A 22,988-nucleotide genomic window follows, 5' to 3' on the forward strand; every position below is an offset into this window, starting at 1 on the left:
GTATCCTGGGGATACCATCACAACTGCTCCTTGAGGAACTCTCCTGGTGGCTTCGCTCTAGCCTAATGGTTCCTCTTTCATCACAACTTGTTGTCTCCCTTTTAGCCAGTGCCGCACCCACCTCACAGAATCATAGAATATCAGGGTTGGAAGGGACCTCAGGAGGTCATCTAGTCCAACCCCCTGCTCAAAGAAGGACCAATCCCCAATATTTGCCCCAGATCCCTAAATGGCCCCCTCAAGGATTGAACTCACAACCCTGGGTTTAGCAGGCCAATGCTCAAACCACTGAGCTATCCCTCCCCCCCTCATTTGTGTACTAATCCTTATATTCTCTAGCTTTACTAATAATGTCCATCTGGCAACATAACAAATATTTTACTGACATCCAGATAGATTAGAGCCTCTGTACTGCCCCTATCTAGAGCACAGCTCCGGCAGATTCCAAGGCCAGACAGGACCCTTGTGATCTAGTACCTGACCTCTTGTGTAACACAGGCCATGGCATGTCCCTGTAATGGGGCGGGGGGGACTTGCCCCATGGGATGGAGAGCCTAAAACAGCCCTGATTACAGGACGGGCCACACCTGAGTTGAATCAGCTAATCCCAGAATAAACAGAGCAAGAAGTTGCAGTAAAAGGGCAAGCTCAGAAGACTGCAGCTAGGCCTGGGGATGCTGTAGGGAGCTAGAAGGCTCCTGTAGGGCCCCAGCCAGCAGAGGAGAAGCTGAAGATTCAGGAAAGAGTGGAGAAAGCTCTCCAGGCAGGGAGACCTGAGAGAGCGCCTGTAAAGCCAGCTGGGCTGCAGACTGGGTGAGTTTATGTTTTGCATTACGTTGGCATCATTAGCAGAGAGACATTGAACTGAACTTGAGGTCTAGCAGGCCAGTATGTACTCGTGGACTCAATTAATGGGCGCCCTTGTGGGGTTTGAACCACCTTTGACCTGTAATTTCTCAAAGGGCCAGGGAGGGGGGGAGAGAGGAAGAGAGGCAGGGCAGTGCTGCGGCACCCTGCCCACGAGGGGTGCTCAGGAGGCAGTCAGCAGTCATGGTGCTATGTTCCCCAAAGCAACTCCTAGAGCAGAGCTTTTAGGAAACCATCCAATTGTGATGTCAAAGTGGTCAGCGATGGAGAGTCCACCATGGCCCGTGGTAAATTGTTCCAATGGCTCACCTCTAAAAATGTACACCTGATTTCCAGTCTGAATTTATCTAGCTTCAACTTTCAGCCACTGGATGGTGTTAGATCTTTCTCTGCTAGATGGAAGAGTCATCTATTATCGCATTTCTGTTCCCCAGGTAGGTCCTTAGACTGTGATCCAGTCACCCTTAACCTTCCTTTTGTTAAGCTAAATGGATAGACTCAAGAAGCTGAGTCTCTAAAAGGCAAATTTTCTAGTCCTTTAACCATTTACGTGGCTCTTCTCTGAACCCTGTCCCATTTATCAACATATTTCTTGACTTGGGGGCACCAGAGCTGGACACAGGATTCCAGCAGCAGTTGCACCAGTACCAAATACAGGGTAAAACCATTTCCCTACTCTACTTGAGATTCCAGTATGTGTGCAGGATTGTTTTAGCCCTTTTGGCCACAGCGTTACACTGGGAGCTCATGTTCATCTGATTAATCACCACTACCCCCAAATCTTTTTTGGAGTCACTGCTTCCCAGAGAAAAGTCCCCTATTGTGTAAGTACAACCTATGGTCTTTGTAAATGTAGAGATTTACATTTAGCTAGAGTAAAACACATTGTTTGCTTGCACCCAGCTGGTCCTACTGAGCTGGCTGTGGCACTGGGTTGCTCAGATTTTCCAGGTCCTGGCTGGCATTAATGTAACCTTTCTGCCCCATGGAGGGAGACCTGGTTTGTTCTATGTGTTGATTTTCAGTGGGTTTCCTTGAGCTGTTTGTCTGACAAAGCACCTTTGTGCTGCTTGTTTGTATTTTTAAGCAGCACTTAATGGGAGGGAGACCCTGTGAACGCTCCCCCTACATTGTGCTGTGAGCAAGGAGAGAGCAGTTGGAAGCCAATATACATTGACGTTATTACAAAAAGATTCATTATACTCCTCTCCAGTCTGTGCCTTCCCAGCAGGCATCAGGCCCATTCCATCTAATGCGTATTAGGATTTAAAATACTGCCATGGCACCCAGAGCCTCTGGCTGAGATTTCAACGCATCTTAAGTCAGTTCACTCTTCAATCTGGTATTTATTGGCTTCCTTCTCCCCATTAGAAGCAACAGAGCTCTGAGCACCACACATCTGATTGGGTTTTACGCCAGACTTGTTAGCAGAGTTCATTAGAGGCAATTTCATTAACAAGCTTCATCTGAAGTCACTGAGGCAAACTGCAGCACAACAGACCTTTAATTGGATTCTACCCACTTCCTACAGAAATGCGGGGGGGCATATTCTCCAGCTATGGGAAGCCTTATCCAGCCATCCCTGCACCACAGATTAGTTGTGCTTGTAGTGCTGGCTTGCAGGCCTCCTTTAGAGGAAGTGACACCTCGAAGCAGCTAGCTCACAGAAAAAGGACACAGTTCAGTGAAGATGCTGAGTAAGGTGACCTCCTGAGGGTTTACTCTGCTGCTGGTCAGTGACTAGAAGCCATTTCTAAAGAACAAGAGCATTAGGAACTTCTGTGACCCCCAGAACCCCTCACTGCAAGCTGGTAAAGGGTCAACTGTTCTATAAGAGCAATTCCTATCAGGCCTGACAAACTCACTACACCTAACGCACTAGTTCCTGGTATTTATCCATTGTGTCTTGTAAGGTATCAAATGAAAGGTGGTGACATACTGGTCATCATAGGCATTGCAAGATGTATGTATGGATGGCGTGTAAGGAGTTGTGTAGCCACTAAAAAAGTTTTAAACTACGTAACCAGGCTCAGTTGACAAACAGGTGTTTCTGCCAAACTAACCATGTCTATTTACTTTCCCCTGCTTAAATGAAGCACTGTAAGTCATAAGAACACAATGGTAGCTGAATCTGCACTTCTGGTCAACATGAGAAGACAACAGAGACTAAATTGTTTCAGGGCTGCAAAGACGATGAACTTGGGGTATCAGAGGAAGGCACAAGGAGCCTTGTTTTGGCCTGCACCCAGGGAGTAACTGGGCAGTGTTGAAAATGAAATTAATGAAACATTAATGAAAATGGGATCTCAAGCAGGGTTTGGTTGAAAGCACTGCAAAGGACAGTTGGGTAAGATACATTCCTTTAGACAAGAGCTTAGCCTGTTTAGACTAGAAGCACATTGTACCTTTTTGTTTTATCTGTAACCTGTTGTTGTTCTTGCTCACCATGTCATACATCTTAACTGTTGTTAATAAACTTAGATTTGTTTTCACTAAGTTACAGTGGTGCTGAGAGTCAGCTGAATGGAACAAGGCTGTGTGTGTATCCCCCCCTTGGGGACAGCTGACCGGGTCAATACCCTGAGCATCCAGAGATAGGGGCTGGGAACCATAGGGGATTGTTTGTGAGGAGGCAGGGACTGGGGTACGCAGTGTTAACCTGCAGGGCAAAGTAGGGCTATGCTAGAAGCAGCCTGAGAAGAATGGTTGGGTGGCTAACAGACAGGACTGGTGGGGGCTGATACCCAGATTAGCACCAGCACACATGTCTCTTGCCGAGGCAGGGGGGTAATAGGTTCTGGGCACCCTGAGAAAGTGTCAAAACTTCTCCCCAGGGTTTTACGCGGTCACAGCCTTTATTTCCAGTTTTACTTTAACCACTCAGCCTATTCACATCCGTCCCACTGCGGCAGAACTGGGTGAGGCTCCAAGCCCTGCTACACCTGCATATGGACCTTCTGCCTAACTTACAGGAAGCTCGCCAATGGATTTGTAACACAGGTTCCTGAGGGTTCTGTCTGGATGCTCCAAGCTGTGTTGCTCATGATGCTGGTGCAGCTGTTGCTCCAGCCTCGTAGTCTGAGGCTACTTGCTGAGATGTTAGTTTGTCATGGGTAAATATGAAGGAACAGACTCTACCTCAGCACCCAACTTCTGCCCTTGGTTATGTGGTGAGGTTGCTGTTGTGGCAATGCAGGTAATGGCTATCAAGCCCAATGGGATGGGTGCAAACTCTGCTCCTGTCTCTTCACAGGGAATGGACTAAGGAGGGGTGGCTATTGTCCATCCTACGCTGTGTGTACAGAGCACAGAGTGTAGGCAGGTTGCCCTGGTGTGTGCATACAACACTTAACTTTCACTGGGGGTTGTTCTTCCTGCAGTGAGAAAGAAGCTGGCTAGGTCACCCAGCCAGCACCAAGAGAAGCTGTCACCCTTAACTCTCCTGCAGGCTCTGGGATCAGACTCTCTCAGCAACTCACAGCTGGGAGCCGGAAGTCATGGAAAAGCATGTGGCTTCCTCCTGCTGCACATACTGGCTCCGGCAACAGCATGGGCACCTTGAGCCTCATTCTCCTTGTTACGGATCCCTCACCACTGACAATGCGTACATCAGACACGACCACCCTGCTTGGTCTCTTAATGGGACCCTGAGCACTAGCTGCATTTCCAGCATCTTCAGGCAAGGGCCAACATGGGGCCAAGTTCTACCGTTTACTACTTCCACAGCTGGTTCAGTCAACCAGCTGTACCTTATTGGAGTGTAGCCAACAGCTCCAGGCCCTTTTCCACTGGAAGTGAAACACATGAAATGCAATTCCCTTCTTTATTAGAAATGCTGAAGTTTCAGACGTGGTTATACAGCTCAGGAAAAGCAGCAGGAGTGATAAAAGCCAGGTTTGCTTTCCAGATCTAGTTTGATGAAGTACCACCTTCTTCCCTCCTGCAGCTCAGAATCTTCATCTCAGCGAATCACTTAACAGGCTCAATGCTGCCACCCAGCCACAGGTGTCTCCTGGCTCACTAGATGGCCAGCTGAGCATAGAAGCAGTGGCCCAAACGCCCTCTGAATCCAGTCAGCACAGCAAGCTTTGGAATCGCACTGGGATGCCCTGCGACAATTCTTATCCTTCTGAGACCAGACATGAAAGTGTGGCATTGCTTATTGCCCTGAGTCAACAGCCCTTCCCTCATGATGCAGCCAGATCACAGCTGAGTCCCCTCCCTTCATCTCTTCCTCACAAACTTCTTGGTCGCTATGTTAGGATTCATGCGCCGCCGGCCTGCACCCAGAGCTGCATCCCGGATCTGCAGGTTGGCTGCACGGCTATAGATATCGTTTTCGGCAAAGGGGGAAACCCCTGCAATGTAATCCGGGTCAAAGACATTGGTTTTCTGCCTTGCCTTCCGGGAAAGCCGCTGTTGAGGAAAGTGCTGGTCCTCAGCCAAGTGGGGGTTGCTGGCGTGTTTCCCCCCTTGGGGCGCAGGCAGCGAGTACTGCGAGAAAGAGTAAGAGTCATTAAGGAGCAGAGTCCCCCTGCAAAGCCAGGACATTAGATGGAGGCTGGCTCCTCCCAGGAACTCATCCCCAAATCGTGAGACTCAAACAGTGATCTGTGAAGTGATGACTGGATCAGTTTACGTACCTCTATAGGGCACCAAAATTTAAGACGGGGGGGCTCTTCTATCTAGCAGACAAAGGCGTAACAATGGCTTGAAGTTGAAGCTAAACAAATGTAGGCCAGAACTAAGTGAGGGTAACTAACCACTGGAAAAATTTACCAGGGTCGTGGTGGATTCTCCAACACTGGAGCTTTTAAATCAAGATTTTCTGAAAGATGTGCTCTAGTTCAATCACAGCTACTGGATGCAGAAATTAATTCAGGGAAATCCTATTGCAGGAGGTCAGGCCAAATGATCACAGTGGTCCCTGCTGGTCTTAATCTGAGAAACTCCTTCCATGCCAACAACCCATAGCACCAGTGAAACCAAACCCTGTATTGTTTCACCACTGGAGTGTGAAAACATCCCCAGCAGGCCTCTGTGCCTGGGGCCCCAAGCCATTAACAAGAGACCTTGGTGCTCTCACTCAGTGTTGCTATGCTGTCATGACCGCACACCAGCCAGCATGTTGTGCCTAAGCCCCAGTGATGAGCTACTCACCCGAAGCCCTCGTGTGTTCAGGACCTTTGGGTTGCGGGAGAAGTGCATGTGGAGGGTGCCATCGGCGCCCACGCTCACTGCAACTTTTTTCAGTGTCTTGTTGCCACAGTGCGGACAGAAGACCCTGGTCACGTCAGATGTTGTCCTAGAAAACCACAGAAGGGTTCAATGCTCCAGTGTCACCGGGTGGCTACAGCACTCTCCACAAGCTGGATTCTAGCAACCAGCTGGTCTGGGCTCAAAGTCCCAAACCCTCATAAGAGAGGATGGAGCCAGTCTGTGCAAAAGATCCCAAAAGAGGAAGGCGACCCATGGAGTTAGGTGATGCGCTGGCTTAATGCACCTGTTTTTCATTACTGGAGTCTCAGGACCTAGGCTGCAATGTGAATGAGTTTGTTCAGTCCAAACTTAACCCATGACAGGCATTTATCCCCCCAAATATACTCCACCACGGAATTTGGATAAAGCAGCTGTCCCTGCTCAGAGGAAGCCCAGGACGAAGAGGGGATAGTACTGGTTAGAACTGAGATACCTGGGCTTAATCCCCCTGTCTGCACTCAGCTGTGTTGTTTAACATTTATATTGCACCACTCAACTGGCTAAGCACCAATGACCCCCTGACACCTCCCTGGCAAGAGTAACGCTGCTCTTCACTAGCAGGTTCCGATGCTTGCGACACATACTTGAAGCAGCCATGACAGCGTAAGATGTAGCTTCTGGCTTGCCGGATCAGCATGCCATTCATTGCCAGCACGTGGAGACCCATCTGGAGCAGAACATTCTATAAAGAGAAGGAACAGCCATGGGGAAAACCCTGTAGGAGGAACCTCCAGGCAGCTCTTAAAGGCACCAATCAACATACAAACAACAATGCACATTGACAGAATTGTAGCAAACACATACAGATGGCAGGCCTCTGATACAAAACCAGCTTCGTGGATGGCCTAAAGATAGTTCTGGGAGGAGATGTATGCCCAAAGCAGGGTGATGCATTATTGCTCCCCAGTACAGCTGAAGGCACTGACTGCAGCCTTGGAGTCTTGTTACCACAGTGTAGACAGAAGAGCCCACAGGGGTCCATCTAGCCCAGGAACCTCTCCCAGGGGCCAGTACCTGCTGCAGCAGAAGAAAGTTCAGGAAACCTGGTGTTGGGCAATTTAGGCAATAAACTGCCCATGGAGGTGTGTCTCTTCCTAACCCCTATTCGTTAGAGGTTAGTTTATGCCCTAAAACCAGATATTGACTATTTACCTGGCTTTGGTAGGGCCCATCTCTTCTCTAGAGCCGACTAACCAAAATGCCATCTGCAGTGAGGCAACAGCCTTTGTTCACCCCCTTTCTCACTGGGCAGGCAAGTGCATTACAGGGCAATAGCGTGCAGATGTTTCTGGCATTCCACTCGTGCTTAGGTGTCCCCACTGACTCCATGTTACAAACTGACCACTGAAGCCAGTTTCAGACCCAGGCACTTTGCTTCTCACCCTGCAGGGTGGGTGTGTGTGTGTGTGGGTGTGTACATACTTCATTAGTTTGGAAAGCCCTAATGAATTACATGCCCTAGTTCTCCTCCTTTATCCGTTATTTTGCTGACTTGCTCAGTGATGTCCAGCAGAAGCGGAATCTTCTCTTTGCAGAAGCCCTGCTGCTTTGACCTCCATTCATCTAGGCATTTTATAACTGCAGTCACCCAGTCACTCCTTACCTGCATGGCAAAGTCTGTGGTCACACAGCCGACCTGCACACTGGCAGGAGCATCACAATGCCCCATACCCTGCTGGATCCGTTTGATGTTGTCAGGAGTTATCCAGCCTTCACCATCATCACTGTCCCCTTCACTTCCATCCTCCCCAGCATTTTCCTGATCCTCCCCAGACTGGAGAACTGCCGGTACCTCTGGGCTAATGAAAACCGTGTGAACTTTCTGGAGGGCGAGAGACACTCAGTCAGATGTGAGCTATGCAGCACCTAGACAGACAAGATGAGTGCTGCCGAAGAAGGGGGCACCAACCTAACAGCCACAAAGGTAGACAGGAGTGAGCCAGCAAGAGAATCCACAGAAACCAGGGAGCAAGGAGGCAGCAGCTAAAATGAATTGGGCAAAGAATAGGGAATTAAAGAGGAGACTCTGCCTCTCACCTGCAGCTCCTGCAAGTCCTCTTCAATGCTGGGCAGAGGGTTCCTCCAGTACAGGAAGGAGCTGAACTCTTGGCTCTCCTCTGCTGCTGCACGCAGGCCACTTTCAGATGTGGACAGACATGCATCTTCCTCCAAGTGCTTGGACTAGGTTTGAACAAATAGAAGAAAGTTAGTGGGACACAGGAAAGTGCCTGCACGGTTGATCGCTGTATGACTTTCATGTGTGAAAGTCTGAGCAATTTAAAATGACTTTTTTTTGGGCTGTTTGGTGTTCTGTAATGTAATTCAAATGAGAAACCCTACATTCTAGTTACAATCCTGGAATTAGTTACCAAGTGTTCGTAACTTAACTTTCAGGTGTTTAGGAAATGCTGAATAGTGACTTTTTTCTGTATTGTACTTTAAATAAATTACCAAAACAATTGAAACTGGTGTGATTTTTATATTGCATTATTTTGACAAATAAAATATGCAGAATTTTTTGCAGAATTGATATATTTTTTTTTTTTGGGTGCAGAATCCCCCAAGGAGTATATTCTACCATTGACTTGTGTGATTTTGGACAAGTCCCGAACCTTCCTCTGCCTCAGTTCCCCCAGGATACAAAGATCTCGACCTATCCCACAGCAGAGGATGAGCCTTCATAAGTGTGGAAGGCTCTTTCCCAGCCCCCCCGCTAGCGCCTTTCATCGGAGGATACGAGACCACTACCATAGCTAATGCAAACAGTAACCTTGGAAGGCAGGTGGAACCCAGCAACATGAACAGGAGCCTCTGGATGCTGTGTGGTGGAGCTCAGCTGAACCTGAAGGGGATTAAGAGCAACAGTGAGTTTGGCAGGCAGAGCAGAATGCATGACGAGGGCCACCCTGGACTAGTTCCTAAGCCAGCAACACAGGGATGGCCTGGGGCATCTCTACGAATCCTTCCAGCAATGGAGCTTAGTTGATTTTAACTGTTTTCCAAACCAGAATGGAAGGTGTGGACTAGCAGGCAGCTGATTGCGCTTTAACCGACGGCTAGAAACAAGCTGTTACAGTTCTGTGTTCAGTCCCCAGGATCTCTCAACTATGTAATGTTTACACTACAAGGCAACTTAGTTCATAAACTGTGCCCCAGAACTCGCAGGTGAGGGATGGAGTGTGGAGCTGGAGATTGCGGGGGAGGCGCACACCTCTGGGGGGAGGGATAGCTCAGTGGTTTGAGCACTGGCCTGCTAAACCCAGCGTTGAGAGTTCAATCCTTGAGGGGGCCGCTTAGGGATCTGGGGCAAAAATTGGGGATTGGTCCTGCTTTGAGCAGGGGGTTGGACTAGATGACCTCTTGAGGTCCCTTCCAACCCTGATATGCTATGATTCTGGGACAGATTATGAATCCTCTCTGGGCCAAATCTGGGGTTTTTAGAGCCCCTTTATGTAGCCTGGCTCTTTCAGCCAGCGTAAAGGAGCCAGAGTGGGGCTGTAGATATCACCTGTAGTATATTCATAAAAAGTGACAGACTTCTAACACGTAAATCTTTGATTCCATAGCTTATTAACTGATAGCTGTTTACATGCATCATAATGTATCTAATTTTTTGCTCTATACATTTTATAGAGACTGGAATTATTTGGAGGAAGGGTAGGGGGAAAGGGGACTACAGCCATGGAAGTGTAGGCATAGGGCCATGGGGGGGAGGGAGGTACAGGGCCACATGGTGATGGGGGAGGGGTGCAGAGCTACATAGGGACAGAGGGTGGCTAGGTTGGGGAACAGACACATGAAGATGGGGTACAGAGCCACATGGGGATGCGGGGAGTGGGTGTCTGAATGGAGGTGGAGGGACACGTGGACAGGCGGTGCAAGGACAAATGGGGATGGGGGGAGTGGGTGTCTGAGTGGGGGTGGAGGGACACGTGTGCCTGACTGAATGGGAGAGGCTAGGGGTCAGCTAGGGTCTGCATGGGAGAAGCTCCCTAACAGTCCCTCCCCACCCACCAAAAAAACCTGTTCCATACTTTTCCCACCCATAGTCAACAACCCTCCAAGTTCACACCCAGGCTCCTTCCCAGCAATTTACTTCCCTCTCTTTGCTCCCTTACCCCTGACTTCTGCCAGCCTTGCACTGCTTCTGGGGGATGCGGGAAATACAGTTCTGTATTGTAGTTTAAATTAATTATTACTCAAAGTTCTGTATTAATATGCCTAGTAAGGAATCTATTTGTCAAACATTTTCTGAAATTTTTTGTTGTCTGTATTGTTACAGACATACTTGCTGACACATTTTGAAATAAATGACCAAAAATAATTAACATATGAACGGCCATAGTGGGTCAGATCAAAGGTCCATCTAGCCCAGTATCCTGTCTTCCGACAGTGGCCAATGCCAGTTACCCCAGGGGGAATGAACAAAACAGGTAATCACCAAGTGATCCATCCCCTGTTGCCCATTTCCAGCTTCTGGCAAACAGAGGCTACAGACACATGGGGATAATAGCCACTGATAGACCTATCCTCCATGAATTGAAACTGGTGTGATTATACTGTGTAATCAGATGTAATATTCTACTTAAGTTCTATAATGCAGCCAGATATTTCTTAAAACCAGCAGAGCTTTTTGGAGACCAGACCAAAAGGGTCATGTGACATGGCACCAGGCCATGACAGTAGATGCAGACTGAATTTTACATCAAGAATAGGATTAAACATCCCCCTCACCTTTCTTACGAATATACACCCTCAAACACCTTTGAAAAGCCCACTCGCTCCTGAAGGCAGTAATTCTGAAGGACCTAGACAGCATGAGGGTAGTGGATTGGGTTAGTCACTCCAGGGGAGTTTACCTTTTTTTCTGGCTCTGTCTTCAGATGAGCCACCCCAACAGTCTCTGCCTCCAGCTGGTAGGTCAGGGCTAGCACCTGGAGATCTGTGGCTGACAGACTGGGATAGTCGCCAGTCTTTTTTGAAAATTCTGTCACTATAACAAAGTGAGAGTGCCGTCATTGGGGGATTCCACCTGGGTAAATCCAACGTTTAGCGGATACATAGATACTAATAAGCGCTTTCACAGGCAATTAGAACTTTCAGCAAAATACAAAATACAGAGGTTGGCTTGGGGTAGCTGTAGAGGCTGCTCTTTCACTTGAACCATTCCCATCTATTGAGAATTCTTCCCACAGCCCTCACCCTCTTAAGGGCATTTTCTTTTTAAATCTCACCCTAAAAGCTTTACTTGTGGGCCTGGGGGTAGCTCTACATAAAAACGGTCTGGGCTGCTCTATCAAAGAGCATTTATCTGCTGAGCTCAAGAATATTTGGAAAGAATCCAGATGTAGCATCACTTTTCTCTTGAAAAGTGACAGTAAGGTTGTTTTAGGTTCAAGATGTAGGTTTTAGTAGTAATGGGCTAAGCAGCTCAAAGACTCCTACAATCTGTCATGCCTCTCCTCATCTATTACAGCCACTAGAATCATTTAGATGTGACAACGATCCCCTCTGTGGAATGTTTGAAATAAATTCCATGAGAATAGTTTTATTTGAATACTAACTTTTCCCCAGAGGGATTTCAACCCAAAGACCACGGCCTTGTGCTACTGCATGAGAACTAGGAAGCAAAAGTGATTACAAACAAAAGTAAAAACTGACTATTCTGCTGTCCTGGGTCGGGTGGGGAGTAGATTAACAGCAGGAATGGTGAGAGTATGTTGGAACTCTTAAAATTGTTCGTTTCAATCACAGGAGCAGGAGCTAAATAAAGGAATGGGGCTTTCATCCTGACATTTGCTCTAAGGCTATGTTTAATGGAATCCAGGCACACACTTTCTATGATGAAAAAATACCTATTCAGAGAAAAGCTGTACAAGTGCCAGCCTGGGCAGGAAGGATACTGAGTTAGCAGCTAGGACAACGCTCTGCTAGTTGTCCTTGAGGCCAGCTCACCTACCTAATTTAACATACTCAGGGAAGGGCTGTTTGAAGTGAAGCTGGTAGGGCAGCACGGCCAGTTGTCTCCTGGTTTCCTTGTCCCGGATTTCACTGACCACCTCCTTAATAGTGTAAACGTTTCTACCGAAGTCCTGTTGTATGAGAGACACAAGAATTCCTGCTACTAGGAACAAACAGACAAATGACTCTGATTCCAAGGCCAGAATGCACATGGGGATGCCCAATCCCCACAGACAGCACAATGTGGTTCCAAAGCAGCTCCATACACAGCACCCATCACTATGGAGCCAGGTGCTGAAACACCCCAACCTCCTCCCGCCCCATAGATGGGAGAGGGGCTGCCAGGCTCAGGGAAGGCTTGGCTCCCCTGCTCTGCAGCCACTGGCTGAGACAGAAAGGCAGTGTCTTGGTGGGGCCACTGGATGATCAAGGTACGAAAGGTATGCCGTTCTGAAGAAGCTAAATGAATTCTTTGCATCGGCCTTCACTGCAGAGGATGTAAGGGCGATTCCCACACCTGAGCCATTTTTTTAGGTGGCAAATCTGAAGAACTATCCCAGATTGAGGTGTCATCAGAGGAAGTTTAAGAACAAATTCATAAATTTAACAGTAAGAAGTTACCAGAACCAGAGGATATTCACCCAAGAGTTCTGAAGAAACTAAAATATGAAATCGAAGAACTATTAACTGCGGTATGTAACTTATCACTTAAACCACATCTGTACAAGATGACTGGAGAATAGGTAATGTGATACCAATTTTTATAAAGGCTCCAGAGGCAATCCAGTCAAAAAAGCGAACAGAAAGCCGGGCACCGTCCAGGGACAGATGAAACAGCTCAGACTGTCTCTCTATAAGACCGCGTGCAGATGTGGTCGCCCCACCTCCGAAACGCTCGACCGGGCTTGGGAAAGGTTCAGAAAAGGGCAGCAGCAGCAGCGGGTGACGGTTGGGCACCGCTTCCGCCGGGGGCGAGATGAGAGACTGGAGCGCGCGGGCTGGCACAGAGCCGCCCCGGGGGCGGCAGAGCGGGGGCGCAGAAAGGGACGGGGGGATCCTGACCCCTCCCCCAACGCGCGGCGGCCCGGCTGTCAAGGCCCAAGGCACCACGGGGAGGAGCTCGGTAAGTCGCCCTGGCTGGTCCCCAGAGCGCCGCGCGGCGGGGCGGGGACGGCTCCCGCCATCGCTGCCCGCCCGGCCGTTCTCGCCGGCCGGAGCGTCCCCACAAGGCCCGGCCCGCGGGAAGCGCCCGCCGCGGTACCTGCAGCGGCGCCCCGCGCAGAAAGGCCCCGGCGTCCGCCACGACGTGCTCCACCGCCGCCATCTTGGCCCTCGCCGGATCCGCGGGCCTGCCCCGCGGCATGCCGGGAGCGGCAGTGTTTGCGGGGCCGTGATGCATGCCGGGACTGGCGCTGTTTCGTTGCCATGGTGCACGCCGGAAGCGGTGGTTCCCTCAGGCCCCGTACGCCGCTGCCCCGTGACACATTTCCGGGCTCCGAGTCAGGTGGGGAGCCGCTGTCACATGACCGCGATCGCAGCCGGAAGTGGAGGCGAAGCCGTCGCCGGTAAATGCGGAGGGGGCTGGGCTGGGCTGGGGCTGCGGCGCGGGCGGGGCCGGGGCCGGGGGCAGCTCGCTCGGGGCTCGGCTCGCTCCGGCCCGGCCCGGCTCCCCGCCCGCCCGCGGGTCTCCTGGTCCGGCGAGTGTCGGGCCCGGGCCGGCCGAGGCGCCCCACTGGGGCATGGCGGGAGCCCCCAGCCCAGCCGGCCGCGGTGGCGTGTGGCCGGGGGCTCTGGTCCCCCCGGGTGCGGGCGGCTGCTGGGCCGCTGCCCGGGGCCGCTAACCCGGCTGTCCTGGGCCCGGGCCCAGAGCGGCCCCGGCGGGAGGCAGAGCAGCGGCTAGTGGCCTGCGGCCAAGGCCGGGTCCCGGCGCCCCTGCGGGGGCAGAGCGACTTCGGCTACCTCGGGTGCGATAGGGGAGGCTCGGCTACCCCCGGCGCCCACAGCGCGGGGCGGGGGAAAGGTCTCGTCCCTTGTCCTCCCCCTGCAGCCCGTGGATCCTCGGGGCTGCTGGACGGGGAGTCCCGCTGTTGAGTTTTGTGTGGGGCGGCGCGGGGCCCGCCCAACCTGCTGGCGTTGCTGTGGCAGGGGAGATTCCCAGGGAGTCTCGGTGTCTCTGTGCCAGGCTTTGGGGCTGCTGGGCCTTGCTCGGCAGCCTTGGACCCAGCCCTTGGCCGAAGGAATGGGTGGGCTAATAGAGAGTCGGTGACCCTCTCTCAGGCAGGAGGTGAAAAGGCGCGCTCTGGTGTCTGAGCTCCACGGGGATAAGGTAGCATTTTACACCTCACATCAGCTGGGTGAGGCGGGTCCCATCCCAAAGCTTTAGTCTGACTAGGGCACAAATAGGCCGCTTGGCATCAGCATGTTTTATCGATGTCTCTGCCTCATGGCCTTTGCATCTCTTTGAATCTCAGCTGGGTGCTCCTTTCCCTCTCTCCTTGCTGGCTTTTCCTCTGTTTCTCTGTGGTAGGTGAGCTCACTACCCCACTCCAAAAGTAAATCACTCATCTGTCACCTCACCTGCCACTTGCCTTTCCTAATTAGTATGCATAGGTGGGTCTTTTGCCAAATTAGGATCTGCCAAGCTGATTAAGCCCCCCCCCTTCCCAAATATTGTGCTTGATCTGTTGCTGAGCTTCATTCCTGGCTCAAATTCTATGGCCAAGGGTCGCATTAGTTGAGAAGGATTCTTCTGTTACTCTGATCTTTGTTCCTCCCTGAGAGAGCCACAGTCCTAAAACAATAGATGGTGCTGCCTCAACATGTCCATGAGTAGCTGGCAGCTTTGCAGTTCTTCTATACTGAGATGGGAGCTGTGCTGGCTGCCTGCCAACTTCCGTCCTTCTCTGAGGCTAAGAGCCAGTGGGCTCCTCTTTTCAGCATTCACATGGCAGCAGCCTGTAGGGAGGCCGCAGAAAAATAACTTAACTTCTTTCTTGCTCATAGGCACAATTTAAGAATATAGGAATGGCCACAGTGGGTCAGACCAATGGTCCATCTAGCCCAGTATCCTGTCTCTGACAGTACCAGTGTTTCAGGTCATGTACATTATAGGGCAGTTGGATTGATCCACCCCTGTATTCCCCTCCTAACTTCTGGCAGTCAGAGCTTTAGGGTTGCCCCAAGCATGGGGTTGCACTCCTCACCACCTTGGCAAATAGCCACTGATAGACCTTTTGTCCCTGAACTTATCTAGTTCTTTTTTTAACCCAGTTATACTTTCATTGCCAGAGGATGTTGTGATGGCCAAGTTACACAGATTAATTGTGTTGTGTGGAAAAATATTTTCTCTGGTTTATATTAAACCTGCTGCCTATTAATTTCCTTGGGTGACCCCTGGTTTTTGTATTGTGGGAAAGGGTAAATAACACTCCCCCCCCCCCAATGATTTTATAGGCCTGTATCATATCCCCTTTAGCCATCTCATTTCTAAGCTGAACAGCACTTATCTCTTTAATCTTTCCTTGTACGGAAACCATTTCATAGCCTTTAACGTCTTTCTTCTCTGGACCTTGTCCCGTTCCACTATATCCTTTTTGAGCTGGGATGACCAGAATTGGGCACAGTATTCAGGTATTCTGATTCTGCAGATAGCTCCATGGCTGCTGCTCAGAGCTTCCACAGCAGTGGAATGAGTCCTGATCCATCTTCTCTGTTTGCAGCATTGCTGTTCTGAAACCCTGGGGACAAACAATGAAATTGACACAAGGGGGTTGATTTAATTCTCCTGTTCCTTGGGGGGAAAGTGCTAAGCAACAAAGGTGGCAGGCATTGGAGTTATCTGCTGGGGATGGAGGGGAGATGCAGTGGAAATACCTTCCATGCAGCTGGAGGCTGGGGAAAGAGGAGGGGCAGCAGATACTCTTTGCCCCCCACTGTAGTAGCCCCCCCAGCTCTTGGGTTGTGGGGCGGGAGGAGAGGCAAGAAAGGGAGTGAGGCCGTCCCTCCTGGAAGCCGGTCAAGGTTTCAGGTGTGACACTTCATTTACTTCGAAGCCAGAAGCTGATCTGAAAGACGCCCCAGAGACCGCATCCCACCATTAGCCAATTGCTCTTAGATGGGTGAGATTTCGTGTTTGCCCCTGCCTAGTAGGTGATTAGTAAATGTTTCCAGTCCTGCAGTTTGTTGTACTTGTGCCCTGGGCGGGGCCTATGTATTCTGTGGCCATGGAATTTGTTGCAGGCACCGCACCCTGCCCCAGCATTGTGCTCCAAAGTCTGACTTCAATTTGCAAACCTCTCTAGCCCCTCTGGCTGTGAAAAGCAATGCCTGCTGTGTACAGGCTTGGCAAGTCAGCTTGCATCAGTAGCCTTGAGAGTTGTGGACTGTCCCATTCATCTCAATGGTTCATTAGCTTTTAAATCTACCAATAGCACGTTGATGTTTAGCTGTTTCACTGTTAATCAGTGCAGCAGAAACATGCTTGTTCCAACGTCACTCACTATCTCAGGTGCCAGAAGCCCCAAGCGTCACTCTGACATCGCTGGGCACTTGCGTGTTCTCAGTAGAAAGCTTTGGTGCATGCTGAAAATGTAGCAGTGGCGTAAGAAATATTGAACTCTGTTACTTCCACGGCTGCATTAATCCAGGTAATGCAACGGAAGGGAGAGGGTCAGGCAGTGCTTACAACTAAGGTGACCAGGTGTCCGGTCGAAAAGGGACCCTGGCGGCCCGAGTCACCACTGCAGACCGGGCCGTTAAAAGTCCTGTCAGTGGTGCGGCAGCGCGAAGGCAAGCTAGTCCCTACCTGTCCTGGGACACCGTGCTGTGCCCTGGAAGCAGCCAGCAGGTCCGGCTCCTAGGTGGGGGGCCCATGGGGCTCTGTGCACTGGGGACTGTGCCTGCGTGCAAGAGCAGCGTGTGGAGCCTGCTGGCTGCTTCCAGGGTGCATGGAGTGCCAGGACTGGCAGGGAGCCTGCCTTAGCCACGCTGCTGACCGAGGTAAGCCCGTGCCCCAACCCCCCTGCCCCAACCTTGAGCTCCCACAAACCCCTCATCCCAGGTCAGAGCCTGCATCCCCAGTCCAGAGCTGTCACCCCCTTGAACCCCTACCCCAGCCCAGAGTCTCCTCGCACACCCTGAACCCCTCATCCCCAGCCGAACGCCAGAGCCAGCACCCCCTCCTGCACCCCAACCCCCTGCCTAAATCTGCACACATTCCAAATCCCTTGGCCCCAGCCTGGAGCCCCTTCCTGCACCCCAAATCCCTCATCTCCAGCCCCACCTCAGAGCCTGCACCCCAGCCCAGTGAAAATGAGTGAGGGTGGGGAGAGCAAGCCACTGAGGGAGAGGAAATGTAGTGAGCAGGGGGTGGGTCCTTAGGGAAGGGGCAGGGTTAGGGTGTTCGGTTTTCTGTGACTAGAAAGTTGGCAACCCTACTTCCAACACTTCTTCAGGGCTAGAAGACCTGGGTTCCATTGTCTGAGCTGCTGTGGCCTTCCTGTGTGACCTTGTTAGTCACTTAGGCCTTGTCCCCATGTGAGTTTTGTAGCACTTTAACTGTACTGCTATCGTCAAAGCAGTACAACCCCCCTGAATGTGCATGCAGGTAGATCTGTATAAAGGTGCTTTATAGCAGCAGGGCTATTCTGTGCTCAGATACTGCAGTAAGGGGGGGCTGGGCCTGGAAGTATCTAGGACAGCAAGATACCATGTGGATTGATTTCTTCACCTCCTGTGTAATTCCATGCAGGTCCTCATTCTGAATGTGCTGGGATCTGCTGCAGAATGTCCACCTCCTGCAGCAGTGTGCTGCTGAGAGCAGGCAGTCTTGCTGCGTGCAGCCTTCTTCCTAAACTGCAGATAGGAAGTCCATGCCAAATGCAGTGGCCTGTGAGCAGCGCTTTCACAGACAATTAGAACGTTCAGAGAAATACAAAATACAGAGGTTGGCTTGGGGGAGCTGTAGAAGTTGCTCTTTCACTTGAACCATTCCCATCTATTGACAATTCTTCCCATAGCCCCCACCCTCTTAAGGGCATTTTCTTTTTAAATCTCACCCTAAAAGCTTTTCTTGCAGGCCTAGGGGTAGCTCTACATAAAAACGGTCTGGGCTGCTCTATTAAAGAGCATTTATCTGCTGTGCTCAAGAATATTTGGAAAGAATCCAGACGTAGTCCACCTTCTACAGAGGATGCAAACCATTGCTGAGCAAACTGTTTTAAAGCAGCTTGAATGGGGTAGAGGGGCCAAAGCCTAGATCACAAGTGAGGGCCAGTTGGTGTCCTCAGTCTTATACATTCCAACCAGCTCACAACTTGGTGGCATTAGGGATCTGTAGAGGGTTTGGACCTGGGATGAGATGCTGATTTAATAGAAATGTGTGTCCTTATCTAATCCTCTACCCTGCACAACCACTAAAGATCCCATGATGATCTCGGGGGAATGGATGTTTGTCCTTGGCCGAAATGACCCCTCGGTTCTGTTGCGGTTTGCTACCTGGATGCTGCTTCCCCCAGAGGTGGCTGTATTTTGGTGGTGCTCTGTGAATGTAGCTTTGAAGTGCATTGGGATCTGTCAGGGTGAACAGAGCTACAGACTTAAAATGCTGTCCTAGTGTTATCAGTCTGTTTCCTAACTGTGCAAGTGCGGCTGCTTGTGTTGGTCATGCAGGACTATTTATAAAGACTTCTGGATAATCCAGGGTAGCTTCCACTTGCCTGAGCCATGCTGCAGAACTGTCAATGAGGACAGGAGACCCCTGACCCAGAGAAAGCCTTTTCTGAATCCCAGTCTTCAGGACTCATGAGGGAGGGGCCATCCAGTGGGGAATCTCAGCTAGCGGGGCTTGGGATCCAGCCAGTAGAGATCTTAACAGTGAGCCTGGACCTACGAAGAGGCCACCTTATGGAACTAAACCCTAATGAGAGAGACCTGGGCTGCCCTTGGAGGCTCCCAATACTCTCCCTTGTGATGCTAGGCCCCTCATTTCCTCTGCAGTAAGATAGAATCACAGATGCATGCGTAGGACTGGAAGAGACCTTGAGAGGTCGTCTAGTCCAGTCCCCTGCACTCAAGGCAAGGCTATGTAATATCTAGACCAGAGATTCTCAAACTGTGATCCGCAGACCACCAGTGGATTACAAGCTCCATTCGGCTGGTCCATGGATCGTTCCCTCTCAGGTGCGTGCCTGGGCGGCCGGCACATGAGAGAATGAAGGGCCACCCACCTAATTCATGGAGCTCTGCAGGCGTAGCTCCACTAATGAGCTGCCTGGACCCTGGAGAAGCCTCACATGTAAGGTGAGGTGGTGGCCTTGGGGGGTAGGTGGGAGGGGGCAGTGGGGTGAGAAGAGGGGGTGTGGGAATTTAGGACGTGCAGGGCTATGACAGCCAGAGAAAGAGGTGACTTTCCCGAGCTCCAGGGCTGCGGCTGCCGGGGAGAGATCCCCCTCCTTCCCAGCCCCAGCTCAGGGGGGCTGCTGTGGCGCGGGAGAGAGGGCACATCCATCACATTAGAAAGGTAAGACTAATAATAAAATAGGAGTTATGTGCTTTTGTTTGTAGAACAAAAAAGTTAAGTTTTTTTTTTAATATAGCGCTTTTATCCGAAGTGCTTAACAATAGTTAGCTAATGGTACAAAAGACATTTGGAAAGATCACTAAGTGATCTGCCGAAACCCTCAGCAATTTTCAAGTGGTCGGGGGGGGGGGGGGGGTAGTTTGAGAACCACTGAACTAGACCATTCCCGACAGGTGTTTATCTTGTTAATCTTGTTTCTGTCAGGACTTCCTAAGGGATCCTCAAGCTGTTTAGTCACATACACTAGTCACGAACCAGCCAAATGCAGCCAGCATCACTGTTCAGTGGTGTGGGGCAGAAAGTGAAGGCAACTGTGTCCTCTTAACCCTGGGGGGACACCTTTCTCCCTGTGCCATGCTGTTAGAGTTGTGAACAGCAGATGCCTTTGAGTTTGATCACCCCAGGTGGGGCCTGCGGGCTGAGCAATCTCTGTACTTTGGAACGCTCTCCCTGCAAGGCCTGAGTTTATTGCCCTTCCAGTTCCAGGCACTTAGCAAACCCCAGCTGCTGTGTGGGCATTGGGCATGGGCTGAGGGGCAGTGGAGGCTGGGGGTTAAGTAGCCTGTGTCACTTGACTGGTGCCTAAGTGAAGTTTGCAAGCTGTGAGGAAGGGGAAGAGCTGCTGCTTTGGCTGGATCTAAATTTATTTGGTGCTTAGAAGTCAAGGGCATGTAGAGCTTTCGACAGGAGCCCTTTGGTGTGCGGTATGTATGAGACCAAAATGAAAAACGACCAGTTGAATAACCCCGAGGGTGCTTATGGGACTAGAACATGGATTTTGAGTGGTTGTGCAGGGCAGAGGGTAGATGAGACATATTTCTATTAAGTCAGCATCTCTGCTCAGACTGGCGTGACTTCCTGCTATCCCAGGTCCAAACTCCTGCCCAGACGGAAACAGACACCTGGCCTCTTGCCAAAGGTGCCAGGGGCTCTCTAATGGTAGAATAAATGGGCCAAAGGAATTAACATAACCCTGTCATTGTCCAACAAAAAACAGTGCTAAACAAGGGCTGGGGTTTAGTATATAGAGACCTCACCCTACTCGGTGCCCTGGCCAACACGTTTTAACCTTTTATTGAAGGAAGGAGGGAAGAAAAGAAGGAAAACCAGTTAAGGCCCTGGGAATGTCAAGTATGAACTAAGGCTTCCATCTGAACAATGTCCCTTGTTCCTGTACACTGGAAAGAAAACCCCCTTTCTGAGTCTTAGATGGCATCAAAGATGGCAGTACTGTCCTTGTGGGGAAAAGAGAAGCTAGCTGGGCTGGAGCTGCTGCTGCTATGGCTATAGCCCAAACCCATTTCATCCCAGGTGGTGGTTGGGATTTAGCTGGAGCTGGTCGGGGTGGCCATGTTATCTGTGTCCCTCTGTCTGGTCCAGTCTGGTCAGGATGTCTCTCAGGATTAGGATGACGAATGCCCGGGGTCCCAGGAGATGGTGGGGGTGGCAGCCATGATGGTGAAGCTCACTTCAGTAGCCTCTGTCTGTGCTTCTCTCTGTTCTATCAGGGACCCCGAAAAGGAGTGGAGTGTGGCATAGCCCACCCCCTTATTATTTGTCCAGCAATTAATCCTGATATCTGACACCCCAATGTTCGTTCATTAATTTCTGGTTTCATACCCTTCTGTTTTTACCCACCATGTTTTCAACCTAGTGCTTGAATTGTATGGCTTTGTGTGGGCTTATTTTCTCTCTCTCTCGCTCTCTTCCACTTGTTTATAATTTTCTCTATGGAAAATAAGTTGACCTACTTTGCATGGTAAATTCCTGAGCAGGCAGAAGTTAGAGACCAGTTCTCACACCTGTAGAAGATGGTGGTGCCCATGCAGCAGTGTTGCTCCCCGAACACCACCCAAAGGGGGTGGTTCACTGCTGGTCCATTGTTGAATCTCTGGCCCACTGGGGCTCCCATCCTGGTAGTGACAGGATCCCTGGAGATCCCAGCCCGGAGGTAACCTGGCTGTAGCATTGAGCTCTCCCTTCTCATGGAGCTGCACTAAGGTGTCGTGTGTCTGTTTTCCAGTCCCATGGTGATGACATGGCATCTGCTAGCTCCAGCAGGGCTGCGGCAGGGCTGGCCTGTGAGAAGTCCCAGCTCACTGTGAAAGGTGAGTAGAGCCACAGTGGGTACCCCGGGAGTTGGGATGGGGAAGCAAGCGCTCTGTCTAGGCCAGAAGATTCTGGTCCTGCCCGGGAATGTGGATTTTCAGGTGTGGCTTGGTTTGTCCTAACTTCCTTCTCCAGCAGCCCAGGCAGCTTCAGACAAGCAAGTGCCTGTCAGTGACAGCATGCTCCCCAGGGGGGGAGCTTGCCCTGTGGACTCCTGAGCCTGTGGCGGGGGGAGAGTCATTGTTGAGTGAAGGCTGATATTGCACCAGTCCAGCCAGAGACTGGATGTGCCCAGGAGAAGTATGGTGTCATTCTGTGTGGAGCAGCCATGACTGTGAGAGCCTACCTCAGGGGAGACACCCTGTGACAGGGTGCTCCACTCACTGCTGGGCTGGCGCCTCCTCTTGGTCACTCTGGGGTTAGCTCTCGAGGTCAACACTCCCGTCCACGGTTTGCACGCCGTTACTCCAACTGTGGTCTGCAGCTCCAGGCCCTCAGTGTCGTCTTCATGACTTAGTCATCTAGGCGGAGGGCTATGTTCCCCTTCCGGGGTTCAGTCCAGCAGCACTGCTGGGCAGTCTGCCCGTTCACTGCCCCGGTGCCACTTTTGCAGCAGCTGATAGGGGAACCTGGAGCTGCCCTTATCTCTGGGGTCTCGTTCCTCCAGTCAGCAGTTCTGGGCTCATCTCTCTGCCTTCCCTGAACTGCTTCCTACCTCCCCGGTTCCCCTTCTTTCTCTGGGGGTGCCAGCTCTCAGAACCCTCCTTCCTCTTCCCAGGAGTGACTGCTGCCTGCCTTCCCAACTGCCCCCAAACACTCCTCCCTCTTCCCAGGGAGTGACTGCCCTTTCTCAGCAGCCCAGGATGTAGCCCACTACCTGGCTTTATTGGCCCTGCCTGTACTTGCACAGGTGAGCCTCTCTAATTAGCTGCCTCCAGCCTAAAGCTCCCCTGTCTGCAGCCTAATTAGCTGACTGGGCCCACCTGGCCCACTCAGCTGTTGCAGGGCTAGTGTGGGGAGCTCACCCCATCACACTCCAGACAAGTGGTGTGTTCTATGACTAGATTTCACCAAGCCAGTAACAAATATGAACTTCTGAATCATTATAAGTCTTATCATGGAGAGCCAGGCAGTCCCCTTACACTCTCCAAGCTATCTTGCTAGCCAGACAAACTGGCCTTAGTGATAAATGGTCACTTACACCAAAAATCAC

General features: G+C 51.0%; 2 protein-coding genes across 6 annotated transcripts in view; one reads left to right on the forward strand and one right to left on the reverse strand.

The window, feature by feature from the left end:
- Positions 1-4,676: 4,676 nt before the first annotated feature.
- NOB1 (NIN1 (RPN12) binding protein 1 homolog) lies at positions 4,677-13,559 on the reverse strand. 2 transcript variants are annotated; one of them, XM_037878172.2, is made up of 9 exons: positions 13,349-13,559; positions 12,086-12,218; positions 10,986-11,119; positions 8,897-8,968; positions 8,164-8,307; positions 7,730-7,948; positions 6,711-6,808; positions 6,028-6,172; positions 4,677-5,361 (listed from the first exon to the last, which is right to left on the reverse strand). In XM_037878172.2, exons 1-9 carry the CDS (start codon positions 13,484-13,486, stop codon positions 5,092-5,094), a joined length of 1,353 nt encoding a protein of 450 aa, XP_037734100.2. In that variant the 5' UTR covers positions 13,487-13,559; the 3' UTR covers positions 4,677-5,091. The 2 variants fall into 2 exon arrangements, with proteins under 2 accessions (XP_037734100.2, XP_037734102.2); XM_037878174.2 differs by lacking the exon at positions 7,730-7,948 and having other exon boundaries at positions 13,349-13,499.
- WWP2 (WW domain containing E3 ubiquitin protein ligase 2) overlaps positions 13,512-22,988 on the forward strand; it is an 89,494-nt gene continuing 80,017 nt past the window's right edge. For 2 of the 4 annotated variants that reach the window (XM_037878176.1, XM_037878177.1), the window contains exons 1-2: positions 13,542-13,652; positions 21,690-21,774. In XM_037878176.1, the coding sequence (XP_037734104.1) occupies positions 21,705-21,774 (70 nt within the window). In that variant the 5' untranslated portion in view covers positions 13,542-13,652; positions 21,690-21,704. Of the gene's footprint in view, positions 13,653-14,142; positions 14,414-21,689; positions 21,775-22,988 lie in introns of those variants that run through there. The other 2 variants (XM_037878175.2, XM_043526021.1) reach the window with 2 other exon arrangements.

Source organism: Chelonia mydas, chromosome 12 (genome assembly GCF_015237465.2).
Source record: "Chelonia mydas isolate rCheMyd1 chromosome 12, rCheMyd1.pri.v2, whole genome shotgun sequence".
In the NCBI taxonomy this organism is placed as follows: Eukaryota; Metazoa; Chordata; order Testudines; family Cheloniidae; genus Chelonia; species Chelonia mydas.

Coding starts and splice junctions, on each gene's coding strand:
- NOB1 (XM_037878172.2), bottom strand. CDS start 13,486: ATGCATCACGGCCCCGCAAACACTGCCGCTCCCGGCATGCCGCGGGGC. Junction 8,308..8,896: donor GGTTCCACCTGCCTTCCAAG/GTTACTGTTTGC, acceptor GTTCAAACCTAG/TCCAAGCACTTGGAGGAAGA. Junction 6,173..6,710: donor CGCTGTCATGGCTGCTTCAA/GTATGTGTCGCA, acceptor GTGGTTTTCTAG/GACAACATCTGACGTGACCA.